This window comes from Eucyclogobius newberryi, unplaced genomic scaffold (genome assembly GCF_026437365.1).
Source record: "Eucyclogobius newberryi isolate DKJ021-1_F unplaced genomic scaffold, fEucNew1.0.hap1 SCAF_2, whole genome shotgun sequence".
In the NCBI taxonomy this organism is placed as follows: Eukaryota; Metazoa; Chordata; class Actinopteri; order Gobiiformes; family Gobiidae; genus Eucyclogobius; species Eucyclogobius newberryi.
In genome coordinates, this window is record NW_027315834.1 from 6,984,086 (window position 1) to 7,003,037 (window position 18,952).

Below are 18,952 nucleotides of genomic sequence, written 5' to 3' on the forward strand. Positions count from 1 at the left end.
TGCACTATGCAGTATTGCTGTGGTATACCTGGGGAAATATACAGACAGCATGCAAAAAGAAAACAAAACACAATTTGTAAAATAAGATTCGGCAGAAATAAAAAACGTAAGGGAACAAGAACTTGTTTCAGTACCTGGGTCAGGGGTGTGTGGGGTGGGCTTTGAATTGATGCATTGCTCGACTGAGAGGATACAATAACCTAAAATGGAAAAAAGAAAAACAATTGAGAAAAGTTAATTCGAAAACAAAAAGTGAATTTTTTTTTTTTTTGTTTAATTTAAATTTGTTTTAAATCATTGTTGTAATTGACCTTTGAACATGCTCTTGAGAACCTATGCCATTCTGTAATAACTACACATTTTATAGCTTTATATCTGGGGGACGTTCCTTCATCAGGATTTGTGTTAGCGCCCCATCTGCGGACAGCAGAGGGAATTACGACTGAGAGATAGCCCCAGATACGCAAATGTAAGCGTGCAGTCATAATGAACTTCATTTGAGGGAGAAATTCTCAGAATGAGTCTATGATTTATGGACTTAAAAACAGAAGATCTAACAGTTCTATCTATGTCTTCACAAAACAGACATTTGATGAACAGGATTCATCAAGCACGTGTGAATGAAGCTAAATACTAGGCTATGTGTGTTTTGGATACAGCTTTTAAACAGTGTATGGTTAAAAGCTCAAATTTGTGTAATGTCTTCTTTATGATATTTCAACAACTAATTTAATGTTTTACTGTATTTATGTACTTCTGGGTTGCACTTATAACACCAGTCACATGTCACATGACAAACTTAAACACTAGCCTGTATTTGTGCTGCTAGTGCTGAACTATTAATCTTCTCGTATGTATATTTTGTATTTAGACCATATTTAGCGCATGTTGATATGATTGCTCTGTGTCATCTGTTTGCACCAAATAATGAAAGCAAATTTCTACTTTGTTCAATGATAATGCAATAAACATTATTCTGATTTTGATCCTAATGAATGGCCCCACCCAGAGGGCAAACTGTCTTCTTCATAGCCAATCCTGTGCTGGGCTGTATTGTGCCTCTAGTTTATCAGGGCTGTGGTGGCGACGGTTGACTTTGTCCTAACCCTAACCTGTGTGACTTGGGTATTTTAGAGGCACCTTTTTAGGTAAGTTTATTTTCTTAGTTATGTGTTTCTCTTAATTTACCTTTGCATTTAAACATTACAACTTTATTTTACAACTTGGTTTTGTTACTTCCTCTTCCCCTTGCAGAGCGAGAGTATATTCTTTTACCTGCTGGGACGTCCCATGTGGAGGGGGCTGAATTGCAGCTAAGCCCATTGGGGGTCCAGAGGTTTGCAGAGGTGGAGTCGGGCTCTGCTGTTTAATACACCAACACCAGAAAATAGACAGAACAGAGAGACAGAGAGACAGAGAGAGAAAGACAGAGAGAGAGAGAGACAGAGAGACAGAGAGAGAGACAGAGAGAGAGAGAGAGAGACAGAGAGAGAGACAGAGAGAGAGAGACAGAGAGAGAGAGAGACAGAGAGAGAGAGACAGAGAGAGAGACAGAGAGAGAGAGACAGAGAGAGAGAGAGACAGAGAGAGAGAGACAGAGAGAGAGAGACAGAGAGAGAGAGAGCTATTAGTTTATATTTGATTGAGAAATGGTACAGACCAAATCATGGGTGCAAATACAATTAAACATTTATATTCTTATAAATGCACACATGTTGAATTGTAAAATTGATAACAAAGGATATATGCACTCTGGTACGGTAGTCTGCATATGCACACCCGTACCGTAGTCTGCATACACAAACCCGTACCGTAGTCTGCATATGCATAGGGTTAGGAGCAGGGTCAGTGCTGGGCTTTTCATGCAAGTCAAACTCATTTGGGATGGTCAGGTTTAAATAAAGCACATATAGAAGGTAACAGCTAACATCTGTCAAATTATAACTTGCTACCGGCAAAGTAAAAAAGCCCTTGCAAAATAAAAAGTGTTGCAAATATTAAAACTAAAACTTCATACATGTAAAACATGTATAGACAGACAAATATTAAGACACAAATTAAAGACACAGAAATTATGATGGCTTCAAAGTCTACTCAAGAAAATGTAGGTGATTTTGGAGCTTTGAAGCTTCAGGTCTACAAAGCATAAACATAAATAACAAATACATTTTGAAAGAAACCTTGCAAAATAACACAGAAATGCAACATTAAATACAGATTTAATCAGCAGGATTACACAATTGTCCAAGTCCCCTTTGCTTTTGTTGTATGTTTGTGTGTTTGTCCATTCAAATCAGCAAAGCCTCACAGTCAACAACTTTTCAGAATATCTCTCCTCAGCAAATATGAAACATTTATAAAGTTAATAGTTCTTATAATTATTGTCTTATATTGTGACTTGAGAGACTTTGGCTTTGAATGAGTCTTAGGTCCAGTATCCTGCACACACAGCATACCTGCACAAACACACGTGGGTCATATACTGAGCTGTATATGAACATACACACAAAACTTTACTTACTCAAAACATTAAGACCTAGGTCGGGGCTTAGGACAGATTTCTTACACAAAATATACACATCGAGAGCTGGTTTCAAAGACTGCCACAATGAATGTAAGCACTTTAATTTGGGTTTGTGTTGTACTGAATTAAATTAATAATAAAGAATGTTATTGAGAAAAGCAGTCTTTGAAACCTACACTATTTAACAATAAGGTTTGGGAGGGTTAAAAATCACAAGAAGCTGCAGCTGGGGTCCAGGGATGGTACATACACAGAATACACAATACAGCAAATATTACACCCTGGGTCAAAATACATCCAATTTACAGAATTTATTTCCATATTTGATAAAAATGTTTATATAGATGTAAATTTAAACATTGGGATTACACCAGATGTATTCTCAGAATGTGTGGGAGCTATTGTACTGACTGTACCTCATGCCTGACCCAGGGTGGGTGTGTGACTGGATCTATACTGGTACCATGGTGTTAACGGCCTGCATGGCCAGCACAGACTCGTGGTAGCTCATGTCGGCCGGCGCAGGCACCACTCCTCCGTGTCGGGCCCAGGCGCTCTGCATCAGAGTCTCCAGCTGAGAGCAGGACGCTCCTCTGGGACGAGGCTCGCCTGCGGGTGTGGGAGGGAGGAAGCTCTGCATGGAGGGCGGGTGAGCCTGAGGGTCGACGGGCATCAGAGGAGTCATTGTGTCGTATGAAGCGGAGGAGTGAGGGATGGACTGAGCGGCTGAAGGGTCAAAGACGGGAAGCATCTGGGGAGGGGGGGACTGAAACTCTCCGGCGTCAGAGGAGGTGAGAGAGTCGCTGGAAGGCTCGGGGCTGTGGTCCTTCACTGTTACACCGATGTGATGCAGCAGCAGGCTGCCCGGACGCAGCGGCAGCTCAGGGCTCATATAAGAGTACAGCTCCTCTGTGACAGGCTGCAAGCGGCTATAGGAGCCCGAGCCCCCGGAGCCTGCGCTCTCCTCCAGAGGGAGCTCCATGGAGCTGCGCCGGCCCCGGTACAAGCGCGATGCTAACAGAGCAGGGTCTCCTGCTGCTGCTGCAGCCGCCGCTGCAACGTGAAAGTCAAAGACAGACGAGGAGGAAGGGGGCTCGGCCATGGGCCCAGGGGCAGGAGGATAACAGACCTCAGAGCAGGAGGACACAGCGCCCCCGCAGGATGCTCCCATAGAGGAGAGTTTAGGAGGAATGGGGCTGTGAGCACTCATCCTCTGCATCAGGTGAGCATGTAAGAAGCCAGGCTGAGGAGGGACAGGGTCGTAGCCCAAACTAGCAGCAGCGGCAGCAGCCTGTCTCTGCTGATGGAAACTCAGGCCCAGCTGGTGTGCGCTCATGGGAAATCCTCCATATGCCATTGCCTCGTAATGGTCCAGTAATGCGGCCTGGTTCAGGCTCAGTCTCCTCACAGCCTCTTCGTGCTCCGCTCTTATGTCTCTCATCCCGTACAGACCTGTATCAGACTGTCCTGGCAGGTGCAGAGGCTCACCCACGCCCAGTCTCTGAGCCGCGGCAGCAAAGCTGGGGTTGACCATATAGAGAGGGGGCGTTTCCACCCCCTCCATGCCAGAGAAGGGGTGCAGGCTGCTGGCGTAGCGCGGGTAAGTGGGCTGGAAGTGTCTGGTGTGGGCCTCCAGGATGGACGTGCTCTTGCGGCGTTGGCTGTTGTATCCCTTGGGTGGGCCAGTGGGAGGGGGGGAGAAGGAGATGGGCCGCTCAGGGATCGGCGGGAAGAACATGGCGGGGGAGTCAGGAAGCCCCGACACGCCTCCTCCTGCTCCTGCTGCTCCTCCGCTGTACGGGTGAGGCATTGTGTGCTGCTGTGGTCACATACAGTAAGAATCAGACAGATCCAGAGCACAGGCCCACAGCACCAGGAGAAAGAGCAATAGTCAAGTGAACTGATTATCAAGGAGTTGATTTCATTTAGGAGGGAAAAATGAAACAAAGGAATACCAGAAGAACAGAAGATGAGTGAGCATGACACACACATTAGGGAGGGAAAGGATAGTCACTCATAGACAGCAGTATGTGTAAACACCACTGTTCAGCATTAAATAACAGTGGGCAAGAAAAGGCAAATAACTAGTGTATTATTGTAAAATACACTACATTTGCCATGTGCTGGTCACTAAACATATAAAAAAGCAGAGCTTTGTTTTGAAAGCTTTAATGTCTAAAGCAAATGTGATTGCTTTACAGTGTGTATGGAGCTCAACAGTGCAAAATCAATTGGTGCAGAAGTCACTTTTTTTAATCAATAGACTGAGGTTAATCAGCTATAGGTAAAACACCAGTGTGATTTAGAAAACAATAATTGTTATTTGGAGTTTACGCAGACAATTGATATTGAAATAATTGCTCAACATAGGATGTTCACATACACACCAAAACCTGATTATTATCTGATTTCTGGTGCTATCAGATTATTAAAATGTAACGAGGAGTGTTACATCTGGTGTGAGTGATCTGATTTTGTATACAATACTCTCCTTTTATAAATTACTTTATCAAGAGGTCTTGAATTGAACCTCAGTATGGTAGATTTGAAATGAGAAGACTTTAATACCAAACCTCACTGAGGTTAGTTTTATTCAAATTGTGTCAAGTCAACAAATAAAAAATAGCCTACATGTTATAGAAAATAAGCAACCCCAAGTGTAACAAACTATACTGTAAAAGTATAAATGTAAGTGAACTGCTGAGTAACTGCTGAGCTCCATCCTACACTCGTGACCAGCGTTCTTTCACACTTTCACTCTTTAACATTTTTCACGTTATAAAGTCAGACGGCGACCTACAGGGCTGGAGAAGAGGGCCGAGGGCAGGCTGGCTCTCCTCTGCCTGGCCCGAGGCTGAGGGGAGGCCGAGTGCATGGGCAGCACTGTCTCCAGTGCTTTGGAGAGGCGCCCTGCAAAACTGTCTCGCTCGGCTGACAGAGGCGTGCGTGAGGGGGCAGAGGAGAGGCAGGCCAGGGACGAGGGGGAACGCTCTGGAGGAGGGGTGCAGGCCTTCTGAGGAGGGGGAGTGGCCAGGACGGAGGCAGAGGAGGAATGGGGGAGCGAGTAGGACGAAGGGGGCACACACAAGGACATGCTACGACACCTACGGCGGCGCAACACGGCCGACTGGGAGGGACAGAGAAATCATGAACACAGAACTAAGAACCAAACAGCAATGTAAACAAGTAAAATAATGTTAATGTACTGAAAGGGGCAAATGATGAATACATAAAATGCTGTAAAGGGTAAAATGGAATTAAGGCTTTAACTGACAAAAAACTGCAAACTGCATTTAAAATAAATGAAAAATAAAGTTAAGAACATTTCAAAATTTATAGCATAAACTGGTTTAAATTCCAGATATTTAACTTAATTTGAGTCAGATTGAGAAATTTAGATTAACATAGTTATTGGCCTGAGATTATTTGACTTGGTTCAAGGTATTGTTTCAAAACATTGCTTTATATTTCCTATTTGAATCAATCTGGAAAGGCTCTCGCTGAAAAGGGTCGAGAAAAGACATATCATGAGAACAAGCAGCAAAATCAAATTTGATTACATGTAGAAAACACAGTCCTCTTTTCCCATTCACAAAGCCTCTGTGGGTTAAAAAAAAGAAGAAGAAAGAAATAGTCCATATTTAAGCTAAAATAGGTTAAAGTACATCTGGTGGTGCCGCCATGATAGTTTTGGCTCGTTTGGGCGCTTTAAGTCATCAGATGTGAATATCATAAAGCCTGTCGCAAGCTCGAAACTAATGAGGCATCAATAAATTAATACAATTATCAAAATTATTTACAACACACAACACAAACAAAATAATAAAATACAAAGCATAAAAAATAACTACTGAAAGGATACAGTACTCAACTGTATTACGTACTACTGCATAATACAATAAAACCACTATAGCCTCCAAGTATAAAAATGCTCAAATGCTACAAAACATTACATACGTCTTTATCTACTGTGTGTATGGTACAAAAAGTAATACCTGTGAAAGTTAGCAGCAATCCTGTCCAAAATCCATTAATGAGCATTTAGTCCAGTGTTAAAGCTATATTAACTTCACTTGTGAACATTGCAAACTGCTCACTGCACTCTCACTGCAGACACACACCCAAGGCCAAGCCAACGTCACAAAAAAACGCTTCAAACACATCTGTGACGATCCGTTCTTCTCAGGGATGCGTCAAAGCCAGGAAACTCAGACCAAGAAAGTGCAAGTCTAACGGGGCCATGCATAATATCACAAGGTTCATACACAGAGCGCTGCACCACCAAACTCAATCCACACGGAAACCACAATTAAGCGAGTTTCACAGATAGTGGATTTTTTTTCCAGATTTACAAAAATCCAGCTCAATGAGAGAAGATGAGTTCTGCCACATTTATTTGAATCGCCTTGGTATGAAGTGTGCTATACAAACACATTTGATCGATTGATTAAGCTACAAATGTATGTCTGCATTGATTTATTTTTTCTATTTTATTTTTCTTATTGCGATGATTAAATTGTGATTGATTAATCTGGCCAGAGAGAGAGAGTACCTTGAAGTGAAACAATCCCAAATAATTTCCCCAAAGCTGTCATTGGGATTTTGTCTGATTATTTAAATATTCATTTTACATTCTCACACTCAATCCGAAGCTAAGGAAAAATGCTTAACAACCAAAGATAAAGTCCAAAAGTAAAGGTCAGACTCATAGTGACTCATTACCATCTCTCCCCTGCCAATGTGGCGCCCTCAGCAGTCCTCGTCCTGTAAGTGCAGTACTCACCATGGGCTGGGTGGGCTGGGGGTATCCCGGGTGCTGCTGTGGGGCGGTGGAAGGGGTGGGGGGGTAAGGGGTCTGAGCGGGGGGAGGGCAGCTGTAGGACATGGCCAGCGGTCCAAAGTGAGGAGAGTCCGAGGAGAATACAGAGGAACCCTGTCCACTGTCTCCACCGATCTCAGCTGTGGACGAAAGGGAGATGAAAGATTCTGTTTCATTAGGGACAAATGTGACGATGGACCTTTTTTAGTGGATGTTTGGCCACCTGCTTTTCTTTGATGGAATGTTCCAGAGCATGACTTTTTGATTTTATTCAATTAAAGGGGTTTTTATGGCTAAAGAAAAATGTATTCTCTGAAGGCCGTGGCTGCAGAGCCGCGGCGCGGTCAAATAGCCCAGCAGTTTCAGGAGCCGCGGCACGGCCATATATCCTCATGGCTAACCCTAACCTAACCTTAACCCTAACCCGGCGCGGTCTAACCCGGCGCGGTCAAATAGCCCGGCAGTTTCAGGAGCCGCGGCACAAAAAACCCATACAGTTTTGGCCGCGCGCCACAGCTCTGTAGACACTCCCTTCTCTGAAGGGGGTCACCTTTCCACAGATCTGACCTGTAACTTGGCCTGGTGACTTCATCTGCTTGTCTCCATGGAGAATGATGCCATAATGTCGACCATGACATTAAAGCAGCATCTCCATGGAGGCAAGCAAGAAAGGTTAGTATTTTAGCTTTTGTGCGCATCTGCCCAGGGACCACAGAAGAACAGTAGATCAGAGTAAATGTGCTTTGTAAATGTGTGAGTTTTTAAACTTTCTTTTTTGTTGTCGCTGAACTAGAACATCTAATATTTCAACCCCAACACAAATAACTGTTATACCAGATACTGCTTTAGTCCAAAGTTAAATAAAAGGTAGTGAGGTCTTACATGTGTGCGAGATGCCCGACTGTTGATAATACATCTGCTGCTGTTCCACTTCTGTATCCTCCGTCTCGGGCTGTGAACAAACAAGCCAATTCAAAACTGTAAATCAACAAACTAACCATAGATATTGCATCAACTAGTCAAAAGGACTCAAATTCAGATTAAAGATTACAATTTCAAATAATTTTAAGCAAAAAAATACAAACACCTAACCCTAGTTTTTAAATATTAGTATGCTATTACTCTTGTTATTATAACGAGTCCTTATTCCTATGTTTGATCTTGATTTTATCGCGTGCATATGTTTCTAGAATCCCCATATTCCGGTGACATGAGTCAGACCTGGCTGTGAGCAGACTTGTGCATTTCTGGAGCGAGTGGCTGTGGCTGAGGCTGTTCTGCCTGGAGTTTTCTCTTCTCCTGCTCCTCTCGCACCAGCTGCCTCTGCTCCCGCTTCCTCAGGATCAGAGATGCGCGGTCTTTGATTGCTTTGGCCATCGTCTTGTGGTCGCCTTCAGCAACGTAGCCAGACTCAACCTAAATAAGATGGATGCAATATAAACAATATAAAGATGATATAACATATGTCCATTTTTTCTTTTTGTCGTTAACAGGCTTTCCAAAGGGTAAGGGTATGTGTTATTTTGTTAGAACAGTAGTTACATCTTGTCGTGTCCATACCATTTCTTGGGCCACATCTTCTGCAACATCTTTGCTGAGATCAAACGAAAACTCAATGGCTTCATTATCTTTGTATTTTCCTGCAATCAACAATTATGTTGGAGATCAAGACACTGCAAACAAGAATATCTCTATAGGTAATGTGCCTTTATTTAAGAATATTTATCTTAGTCATAATTTGATAATCATTATCTGAACTGAACTGAACGGAAAAACCATTTGTATAACAGACAGTGGCATTATTAGATCCAAAAAAATAAATAACTCACTTTGTATGTATGTATGTATGTATGTATGTATGTATGTATGTATGTATGTATATATGTATATATGTAAGATAAGATAAGATATTCCTTTATTGTCCCACATGGGGAAATTTCATTGGTGCAACGCAGGAAGATACAGAGGTAGATACAGAAGAAAAGAACAGATCACTTATAGGAAGTCTGAAAAACACTTTCAGTTGAAGATCTCCTATAAATAAATAAAAACTCCCATAGACAAATAAATAAATACCATTGCATGTGATCGCGACAGTAATTGCACATGAATATGTGTCACGACAGCACATAGATTGCACATGAATTTCACAGTAATTGCACATGATATATGGATATATGTATATATATATATATATATATATATATATATATATATATGTATTTATATATATATAAATATGACAATCTGCTGCATGTTACTGTGAAATGTCAGCATCAGTCCTGCAGTTTTGAACAGGAAGTCAATGGAACTGTTTCTATTTATTTAGGTTTACAATGAACACAATTTAAAATGTGAATGTACTTATGTTAAAGTACCTGAAATAAGCAAAATATGTCTCTTACCTTTTAGCTTTTTGGCATCCTCTATTCTCAGCCACAGTTTTATTGCGGTCATTTCCCCATCGTCCTCCTCGGCCAGTTCAACCCTAACACCAGTTTCCTCCTGGAAGAATGCATGGTTCAGCAGGATCTTTATGGCATACCTGAAAACAGAGTGGCATCATAATTACCGGTACATATTCAAGAAGGAGAAAGACACCGCTCATGGCACCGCTCACGGCTCCACTCACGGCACCGCTCACGGCTCCGCTCATGACTCCGCTCACGGCACCGCTCACGGCTCCGCTCACGGCACCGCTCACGGCTCCGCTCACGGCACCGCTCACGACTCCGCTCACGGCACCGCTCACGGCTCCGCTCACGGCACCGCTCACGGCTCCGCTCACGGCACCGCTCACGGCACCGCTCACGGCTCCGCTCACGGCACCGCTCACGGCACCGCTCACGACTCCGCTCACGGCTCCGCTCACGGCTCCGCTCACGACTCCGCTCACGACTCCGCTCACGGCACCGCTCACGGCTCCGCTCACGGCACCGCTCACGGCTCCGCTCACGGCTCCGCTCACGGCACCGCTCACGGCTCCGCTCACGGCACCGCTCACGGCACCGCTCACGGCACCGCTCACGGCTCCGCTCACGGCTCCGCTCACGGCTCCGCTCACGGCTCCGCTCACGGCACAGCTCACGGCACAGCTCACGGCACAGCTCAAGTCTTGGAGACTTGATAAGTCGCTGTCCTGAAACGGTCCCACGGCTAATTAGTTGGAAATGGAGGCGCATGTTATGTTTGTCGTTCGCAGAATAACATGTTGACGTCAAGTTATTCATTCCACATATTACACCGGCTAATTCAGTTAGGTAAAAAGGACATTAAAATAAGAACAAAAGAAGGAGAGTCACAGAAACTACTGTTACTAATGGATGATTTATTTTATTGTATTATAAGTGCACGAGATATTGCGGTGTTCAATATGTAAATACAGTTTTCTGTTGAAAGGTACCAGTAACACATTATGCTGTTGTGTCCTTGGGCAAGGCACATTACCCACGTTAAACACAATTGAAGTCAAATATTGTTCATCTAAAAAAAAGAAAGAAAAAAATAACCTTAAATATTCAATCAATATATTTTCAACACAGATTTAACAGTCTAAATTGTGTGTTTAAAATTCATAGTGGGAAAAAAAGCACCACTTTTCCACCAGGATATGTTACTGTAAGCCCCGCCCACAGAAAAACACCAGGCCAAAAGGAAACTTTTTTTTCCCTCTCTGATAACTCAATTAACTGCAATTTGAGTTGAAAATCTATGTGTTGTTTATTTAAAAGGTGAATTTTCAATCAAAAGCAAGTTCCCCCCCCCAGTTTAAAAATACCTTTAAAGTAAGAATTCACCAACATCTAATATTCAAAATATGATAAAATCTCCCATATTTATTCCTACCGTCTGCACTTTTCTTCATAAAGAGGTTGATTAAGTAATATATGCACCAACAACTTCTATTCTAGCATTTCAGTGCATGAACACAGCAACTATGGGTGCAGAGGGCAATAGCACCCCCTGCTGGAGCAAAACTTTATCTAACAGATAAGATAAGCTAAATGCATTCTAAAACCTGTGATGCTTCACAGCATGTGTGTGTGTGTGTTGATATGGTATGCAAACCTGAAAGCACTAAGAGGAGAGACATTATCACTTTTTTTATACTTTACTTTTAGGCTTTCATGTACACCATGAATGCCTAAAAGTTTGTATTTGCTGGAGTTACCATTGGATGTGCAACAACTAATGTTTAAATCCATGTTTCTTTATCTCGTTAAAGTGGGACTTGGCTTCATATAAGTGTGAGCGTCGAGGAGATTCTGAAGTGAGTTATCGTTGTTGCTGCCATAACGCGATTATTGTGATTAAACAATTAATTTGTATTGGTACATGCCCAGTTGACCATAGCCAATGTGTGGGGGTATTACTTTCACACAAACAAGGCGACACCTGCTCGTGTGTGTGTGTGTGTGTGTCATGTGTGTGTCATGTGAGGCTGCCTGGGTGGTGACGTTGAACTGTGAGCAGAGTCAGGGCAGCGTCAAATGATTTCTTTGTGCCTTCTCTTTGGTGTATCTTGATCAGACTATATGAAGTTACATGGGTCCAGAAGTCCTCTCCTTGAACCGACACCTTAATGTGGTGGAGGGGTTTGAGTGCCCGAATGATCCCGGGAGCTATGTTGTCGGGGGCTTCAAGCCCCTGGTAGGGTCTCCCAAGGCAAACAGGTCCTGGGTGACGGGTCAGACAAAAATCGGTTCAGAAGCCCCCTATGATGACAAAAAGAACAAGGCCGTTTACGTCGCCCGGATCGGCATCACCGGGGCCCCATCCTGGAGCCAGGCCTGGGATGGGTGCTCGATGGCGAGCGCCTGGTGGCCGGGTCTTACCCCACGGGGCCCGGCCGGGCACAGCCCGAAAGAGCGACGTGGGGCCGCCCTCCCGTGGGCCCACCACCCGCAGGAGGATCCATAAGGTGCCGGTGCAGAGAGATCTGGGCAGCAGTCGACGGCAGGGGCCTCTCGGCGACCAGATCTCCAGACACAGAGACTAACTCTGGGGACATGGAATGTTACCTCGCTGGGGGGGAAAGAGCCTGAGCTTGTGCGGGAGGTTGAGCGATATCGACTAGATATAGTCGGCCTCACCTCCACGCACAGTTTGGGCTCTGGAACCCATCTCCTCGAGAGGGGCTGGACGCTCCACTTCTCTGGTGTTGCCCGCGGGCTGGTGTGGGCTTGCTTATAGCCTCTCAGCTCAGCCGCCACGTGTTGGAGTTCACCCCGGTGGACGAGAGGGTCACGTCCCTTCGCCTTCGGGTGGGGGACAGGTCTCTCACTGTTGTGTCGGCCTACGGGCCGAACAGCAGTGCAGAGTACCCGGCCTTCTTGGAGTCCTTGGGAGGGGTACTGGACAGTGCACCGACCGGGGACTCCGTTGTTCTACTGGGGGACTTCAACGACCACGTGGGCAATGACAGAGACACCTGGAGAGGGGTGATCGGGAAGAACGGCTTCCCTGATCTGAACCCGAGCGGAGTTCAGTTATTGGACTTCTGTGCAAGCCACGGATTGTCCATAACGAACACCATGTTCAAGCACAAAAGGTGTCCATCAGTGCACATGGCACCAGGACACGCTAGGCCGGAGGTCAATGATCGACTTTGTTGTCGTGTCATCTGACCTCGGCCGCGTGTCTTGGACACTTGGGTGAAGAAAGGGGCACAGTTGTCAACCGATCACCACCTGGTGGTGAGTTGGATCCACTGGCAGAGGAGGAAGCCGGATAGACTTGGCAGACCCAAACGCATTGTGAGGGTCTGTTGGGAACGTCTTGCGGAGCCCTCTGTCAGTAGGGTATTCAACGCGTACCTCCGGGAGAGCTTCTCCCATATCCCGGGGGAGGCTGGGGACATTTAGTCCGAGTGAACCATGTTCTCCGCCTCCATTGTTGATGCGGCTGCTCGGAGCTGTGGTCGCAAGGTCTCCGGTGCCTGTCGTGGCGGCAACCCCCGAACCCGGTGGTGGACACCGGAAGTAAGGGATGCCGTCAGACTGAAGAAGGCCACTCTGACTTGTAGGTCTCCTGAGGTCATCGACAGGTATCGGCAGGCCAGGCGAGCCGCAGCTCGTGCTGTCGCAGAGGCAAAAACCCAGGCCTGGGAGGAGTTCGGGGAGGCCATGGAGGAGGACTATCGGTCGGCCCCAAAGAAATTCTGGCAAACCGTCCGGTGCCTCAGGAGGGGGAAGTAGTGCCTTACCAACACCGTTTACGGTGCGGGTGGAGGCCTGCTGACCTTGACTGGGGATGTCGTTGGACGATGGAAGGAATACTTTGAGGACCTCCTTAATCTCTCAGTCACGTCTTCCGAAGAGGAAGTAGAGAACGGGGACTCGGAGGCTGGCTCATCCATCACCCAAGCTGAAGTCACTGAGGTTGTTCACAAACTCCTTGGTGGCAGGGCTCCGGGGGTGGGTGAGATCCCTGAGTACCTTAAGTCTCTGGATGTTGTAGAACTGTCTTGGCTGACACGTCTCTGCAACATCGCGTGGCGGTCGGGGACCGTGCCTCTGGACTGGCAGACCGGGGTCGTGGTCCCTCTGTTCAAGAAGGGGGACCGGAGGGTGTGTGTTCCAACTACAGAGGGATCACACTCCTCAGCCTCCCCGGTAAGGTCTATTCCAAGGTACTGGAGAGGAGGATCCGACCGATAGTCGAACCTCGGATTCAGGAGGAGCAGAGCGGTTTTCGTCCCGGTTGTGGAACACTGGACCAGCTCTATACTCTCCATCGGGTGCTCAAGGGTTCATGGGAGTTTGCCCAACCAGTCCACATGTGCTTTGTGGATCTGGAGAAAGCTTTCGACCATGTCCCTCGGGGTGTCCTTTTGGGGGTGCTCCGGGAGTACGGGGTCCGGGGCCCTTTGCTCAGGGCTGTCCGGTCCCTGTATGACCGGAGCAGGAGCTGTGTTCGCATTGCCGGCAGTAAGCCAGACCTGTTCCCAGTGCATGTTGGACTCCGCCAGGGCTGCCCTTTGTCACCGGTTCTGCTCATAGTTTTTATGAACAGACTTTCTTGGCGCAGTCAGGGGTCGGAGAGTGACCGGTTTGGGGACCACAGGATCTCATCTCTGCTGTTTGCAGACGATGTTGTCCTGATGGCTCCATCAAACCAGGACCTGCAACATGCACTGGGACGGTTTGCAGCCGAGTGTGAAGCGGCTGGGATGAGAATCAGCACCTCCAAATCCGAGGCCATGGTTCTCGACCGGAAAATGGTGGCTTGCCCTCTCTGGGTGGGCGGGGAGTCCTTGCCCCAAGTGGAGGCGTTCAAGTATCTCGGGGTCTTGTTCACGAGTGAGGGAAGGATGGAGCGTGAGATTGACAGGCGGATCGGTGCAGCGGCTGCAGTGATGCAGTCGCTGCATCGGACCGTTGTGGTAAAGGAGGAGCTGAGTCGAAAGGCAAAGCTCTCAATTTACCGGTCGGTCTACGTTCCTACCCTCACCTATGGTCATGAGCTTTGGGTAATGACCGAAAGAACAAGATCGCGGATACAAGCGGTCGAAATTAGTTTCCTCCGCCGGGTGGCTGGGCGCTCCCTGAGAGATAAGGTGAGGAGGGGGGAGCTCGGAGTAGAGCCGCTGCTCCTCCACGTCGAGAGGAGCTAGCTGAGGTGGCTCGGGCATCTGTTCCGGATGCCTCCTCGGCGCCTCCCTGGGGAGGTGTTCCGTGCCGGGCATGTCTCACCAGGAAGAGGCCCGCGGGGAAGACCGAGGACACGCTCGAGAGACTATGTCTCTCGGCTGGCCTGGGAACGCCTCGGGATCCCCCCGGAGGAGTTGGAGGAAGTGTCTGGGGAGGAGAAAGTCTGGGAGTCTCTGGTTAGACTGCTGCCCCCGCGACCCGGCCCCGGATAAAGCGGTAGAAAATGGATGGATGGATGGGTCCAGAAGTTATATATAAACACATGCTGTTTACAAAAAACTGCACTCTTTCAAAATTACGTTCTCCTGGATCTCGTTTCATGGTCCTAAATTGTTGTATACTTATATATATATATATACTTATATATATATATATACTTATATATATATATCATTATACTTAAAATAGACAAGTTAGGATAAAAAAAAGTTGCAATGTTTCACATAATGCATGATGACAATAGATACAATACTAGGTGAATTTGGGATAAACTAACTTTTAATTTAAACTCTTTAGCTTTTTTTGCAGAGGGAATGACAATATTAAAATCAACACCATATGCTAATGCAGCCAACTTCCAGGTCTCAGTACGCACTTGTACTGATTGTGATTAGAAGGGAGAAATGCACAGAACGAGTCTGGAGATGATTTATGGCAAGGGTGTCAAACATATGGCCCGCCAAACGTTTTAATCCGGCCCGCCTAACATTTTTATTTAATATATATATATATATTTTTTTCCTTTTCGTTCATAGAACCATAGTTACATCCTTAACCGTTGTTAGCGCTAAAACTACACGTCCCACTGCACGTCCCCCGCGCAGCTCTTCACTACAAGTGCTGAGAGAAGTAAGACACGCGTTTGCGCACTTTACAGCACTTACGCACCTCAGAGCAGAGGTCTGAGCGAGGACAGAGACGTGTGGCTTTAGGAAACACGTGGACGAAAGAAAGAAGACGGTTTTGTGGATGTTAGAGTTGTGCTAAAAGTGGAGCTAATGTGGAGCTAACAACAAGAAAACTAACTTCTGTGTTGATGCTCTGAGGATAACATCCTCTACAAACCTGGACAGATCAGAAGCCACAGGTAAAAACACAGGCTGGGAGGGGAGAAGACTTTCTAACTAGCGTGAATGAAGCTAACTGCTACTCCAGGTGTGTTTTTGATGAGCGAACAATGTTAAGACATGGTTAAAAGCTCGAAAAAGGCAATTTAGTATATGTGTTGTTTAAATAGTTTACTAAGGAACTTTATTTCAAATTGTTAACAAAATCTCTAGTTAATCCTATGAACAGTTCCACATCATAATTTTCACACGACTACTACAACTTATTTATTCATTTGTATGTATGCACGCCTATTGTTTTGTGCTTTAATTATCTGCTGCCAGTATATATTTACCTTTCATCTTTGTTTGTCCTGATGCAGCCCTCGATGATCTCCTTCACTTCTGGGATGGCGACCTTGTCAAAACTGGCCGGCTTCACTCCCTGTTCACATAAAGGCACATAAGAACAGTGTCAATACTGTTTCAACTGCATAGACAAAGCATAAGAACAGAAGATGACTTCCAAGTCTGAAGTTTGGTTTATGTCAAAACACTTTTAACGCATTGTAAGAACCAGTGGGTTAGAATGTCTAAAGTCAAGATCTGTGTTTCTCAGACTGTGGTACGCAAGCTCCTTCTGATATTATGAGAGGTCCTCTTCAGTTCTAATATTTGTTTAATTTAAAGTCTGTTTTATGCAGTTTTTGGTCCTCTGTTTTTTTTGGTAGAACTGATGTAGCAATGTAGTCCAATTTCAAGCCTGTTTTAGGCCTTGCTTAGTCTTAGTTTTGGACGTGAGATCTAGTGCTACTCGGAAAGCCAAATGTTTTCTTTGGTGGTACTAGGTGTGACAAGTTTCAGAACCACTGGTCTATATTTTACTTAGGAGCAAGAAAGAAACCAACTAGAACCAATACTCATAACATAATTAAGCCAAAGTTTGAGCATAATTGAGCAGATTGCCTTTTGCAATGATAACAAAAATCTACTTCTAAAACCTGATGTAATCCCGCATTGAGCCAGTGTATATCCACCCGTCTGGTTTAGGCCATTCTCCATAATATATATTGAGTGACATCACACTTGGATGTTGAAAAGATGACGCAAAATGATTGAAATTACAAAAAAAGAGATGTCATTGTGCCTAGCTGTAAAGATTTTGCCATAGTTTTCTTCTTCCATAGTCTTTTCTGGTTCACAAGTTTGCGCAGGACACTCCGTAAGAGAAACATATTACATTAAAGCTGTGATACCTAATGCTCAAACTGTGAAAGGAGGATGTAGATATTTTATTTAAATCTGTAACAACTCACAAACCCTTTGGGACATCACTGTGGACAAGAATTTTCTGTCCACAGCTTCAGAACAGCTTTTTTCGGACAGTGAAAGTAAAGCAGGGTTGATCACAAAGATGAGAGCTGATCAGCTCTTATCTTTGTGACTCACCTGGCTCTATCTTACATGTTTATCTTGATGAAATGTTTTGAATTAGATGAAAAGGGTCCAGCGGTCTGATTGGTCCCTCTTCTGCCTGAAGAGTGGGTCCAGTTCGCCTCAGTCGGTCCCTCATCTGAAGAGTGGGTCCAGTTCGCCTCAGTCGGTCCCTCATCTGCCTGAAGAGTGGGTCCAGTTCGCCTCAGTCGGTCCCTCATCTGCCTGAAGAGTGGGTCCAGCTCCAGTCTCCTCGTGTCCGTCTGTGAGAGTCGGATCTCTCCTTCACTGGAACTCCTCCAGGTTTCTACGCTTTTTTCCCAAAGAGGTTTTTTTTGTAGTTTTTCCTGGCCGAGAAGGAGAGTCTAAGGACAGAGGACCCTGGGACATTGTCCCTCGCCACCACAGACATTGTCTGACTCCATCGCCACCACAGACATTGTTGATTCATTTCTCCCTGTGGCCCTCAGAGGCAACTGTTGTTGTGATTTTGGGCCTTACAAAAATAAATTGATTTGATTTGATTTGATTTAGACACAAAGTACAGCTGTTGAAACACGCTGAATACACTTTTGAAAATACACTTTTAAAAACAAGTAAAAAGTTAGGTAATGCCACTTTAAATAAGTGTCTGAATAAGGATTACAATCAAAAACTTATTGCTTTTCTGACAATCCCTCAAGCAGTAATATAATGACAATTCTGCCTTCTTGTATTACTTCAGCTGCTGCCACGACTGAGAAGAAGAACTTACCTCCAGATAGTGCTAACAGAAAAGCCAAAGTGACACAGGTTCAATCCACCTGTCTCTCTCTCTTCTCTCTCTCTCGCTTTGGTCTCTGGGTTTGTCTGCTGGTCTGGTGTGCTACCTTCAGTTCCTGCATTACATGAGAGTCTGCTGCTCTCTCTCCCCCGCTCACTAGCTTACTCTCACAGCAGAACACATTCCTGAGCCAAACGAAGTTAAGGCTGATGGACCAAATAATGATATTAGGCATGACAGAGGAACGGACAGGACAAAAACATCATATGGGCTTGAGTGAACACCTCAGGGAATAATGTGAAGGAAGAAATATACATCGATCTTTTTTTATTAGCGTGGTGATGATATCAAATCATATTATGGCAATTTGTTTGAAATGTGTGAGGTATGGTACAATAAAAAATAAATTGTATAAACTGTGAATAAACCTTAAACCAAATCAGAACATGATCTAACCCACGCTCAAACTAGGATGCGGGACAAAACAAGGCATCCCTCAAGTCCTTGTAAAGAACGGTTTGATGCTAGCTTTAATAGTTTCAATATAATTCTTATTTCTTTATATATTTCTAGCATTTATTATTCTTTTTAAACATATTAAACAAAAATAACCATAGTAGGATACACGCTGACAAAATTAACCTAAAAACGCTAACGTAATACAACATTAAACAGTTGTAGACATATAAACACACAAAAACTGTCCCACTGTCA

The 18,952-nt window shown here is 45.0% G+C and overlaps 1 protein-coding gene across 1 annotated transcript in view; it reads right to left on the reverse strand.

The window, feature by feature from the left end:
• Positions 1–18,952, reverse strand: part of LOC140368292 (serine/threonine-protein kinase WNK1-like) — a 128,630-nt gene that overhangs the window by 31,337 nt on the left and 78,341 nt on the right. Inside the window, 10 exon segments of the mRNA XM_072455262.1 lie at positions 135–200; positions 1,276–1,359; positions 2,988–4,343; positions 7,308–7,483; positions 8,226–8,295; positions 8,554–8,615; positions 8,618–8,759; positions 8,904–8,983; positions 9,749–9,888; positions 16,398–16,486. Coding sequence (XP_072311363.1) covers positions 135–200; positions 1,276–1,359; positions 2,988–4,343; positions 7,308–7,483; positions 8,226–8,295; positions 8,554–8,615; positions 8,618–8,759; positions 8,904–8,983; positions 9,749–9,888; positions 16,398–16,486 — 2,265 coding nt within the window.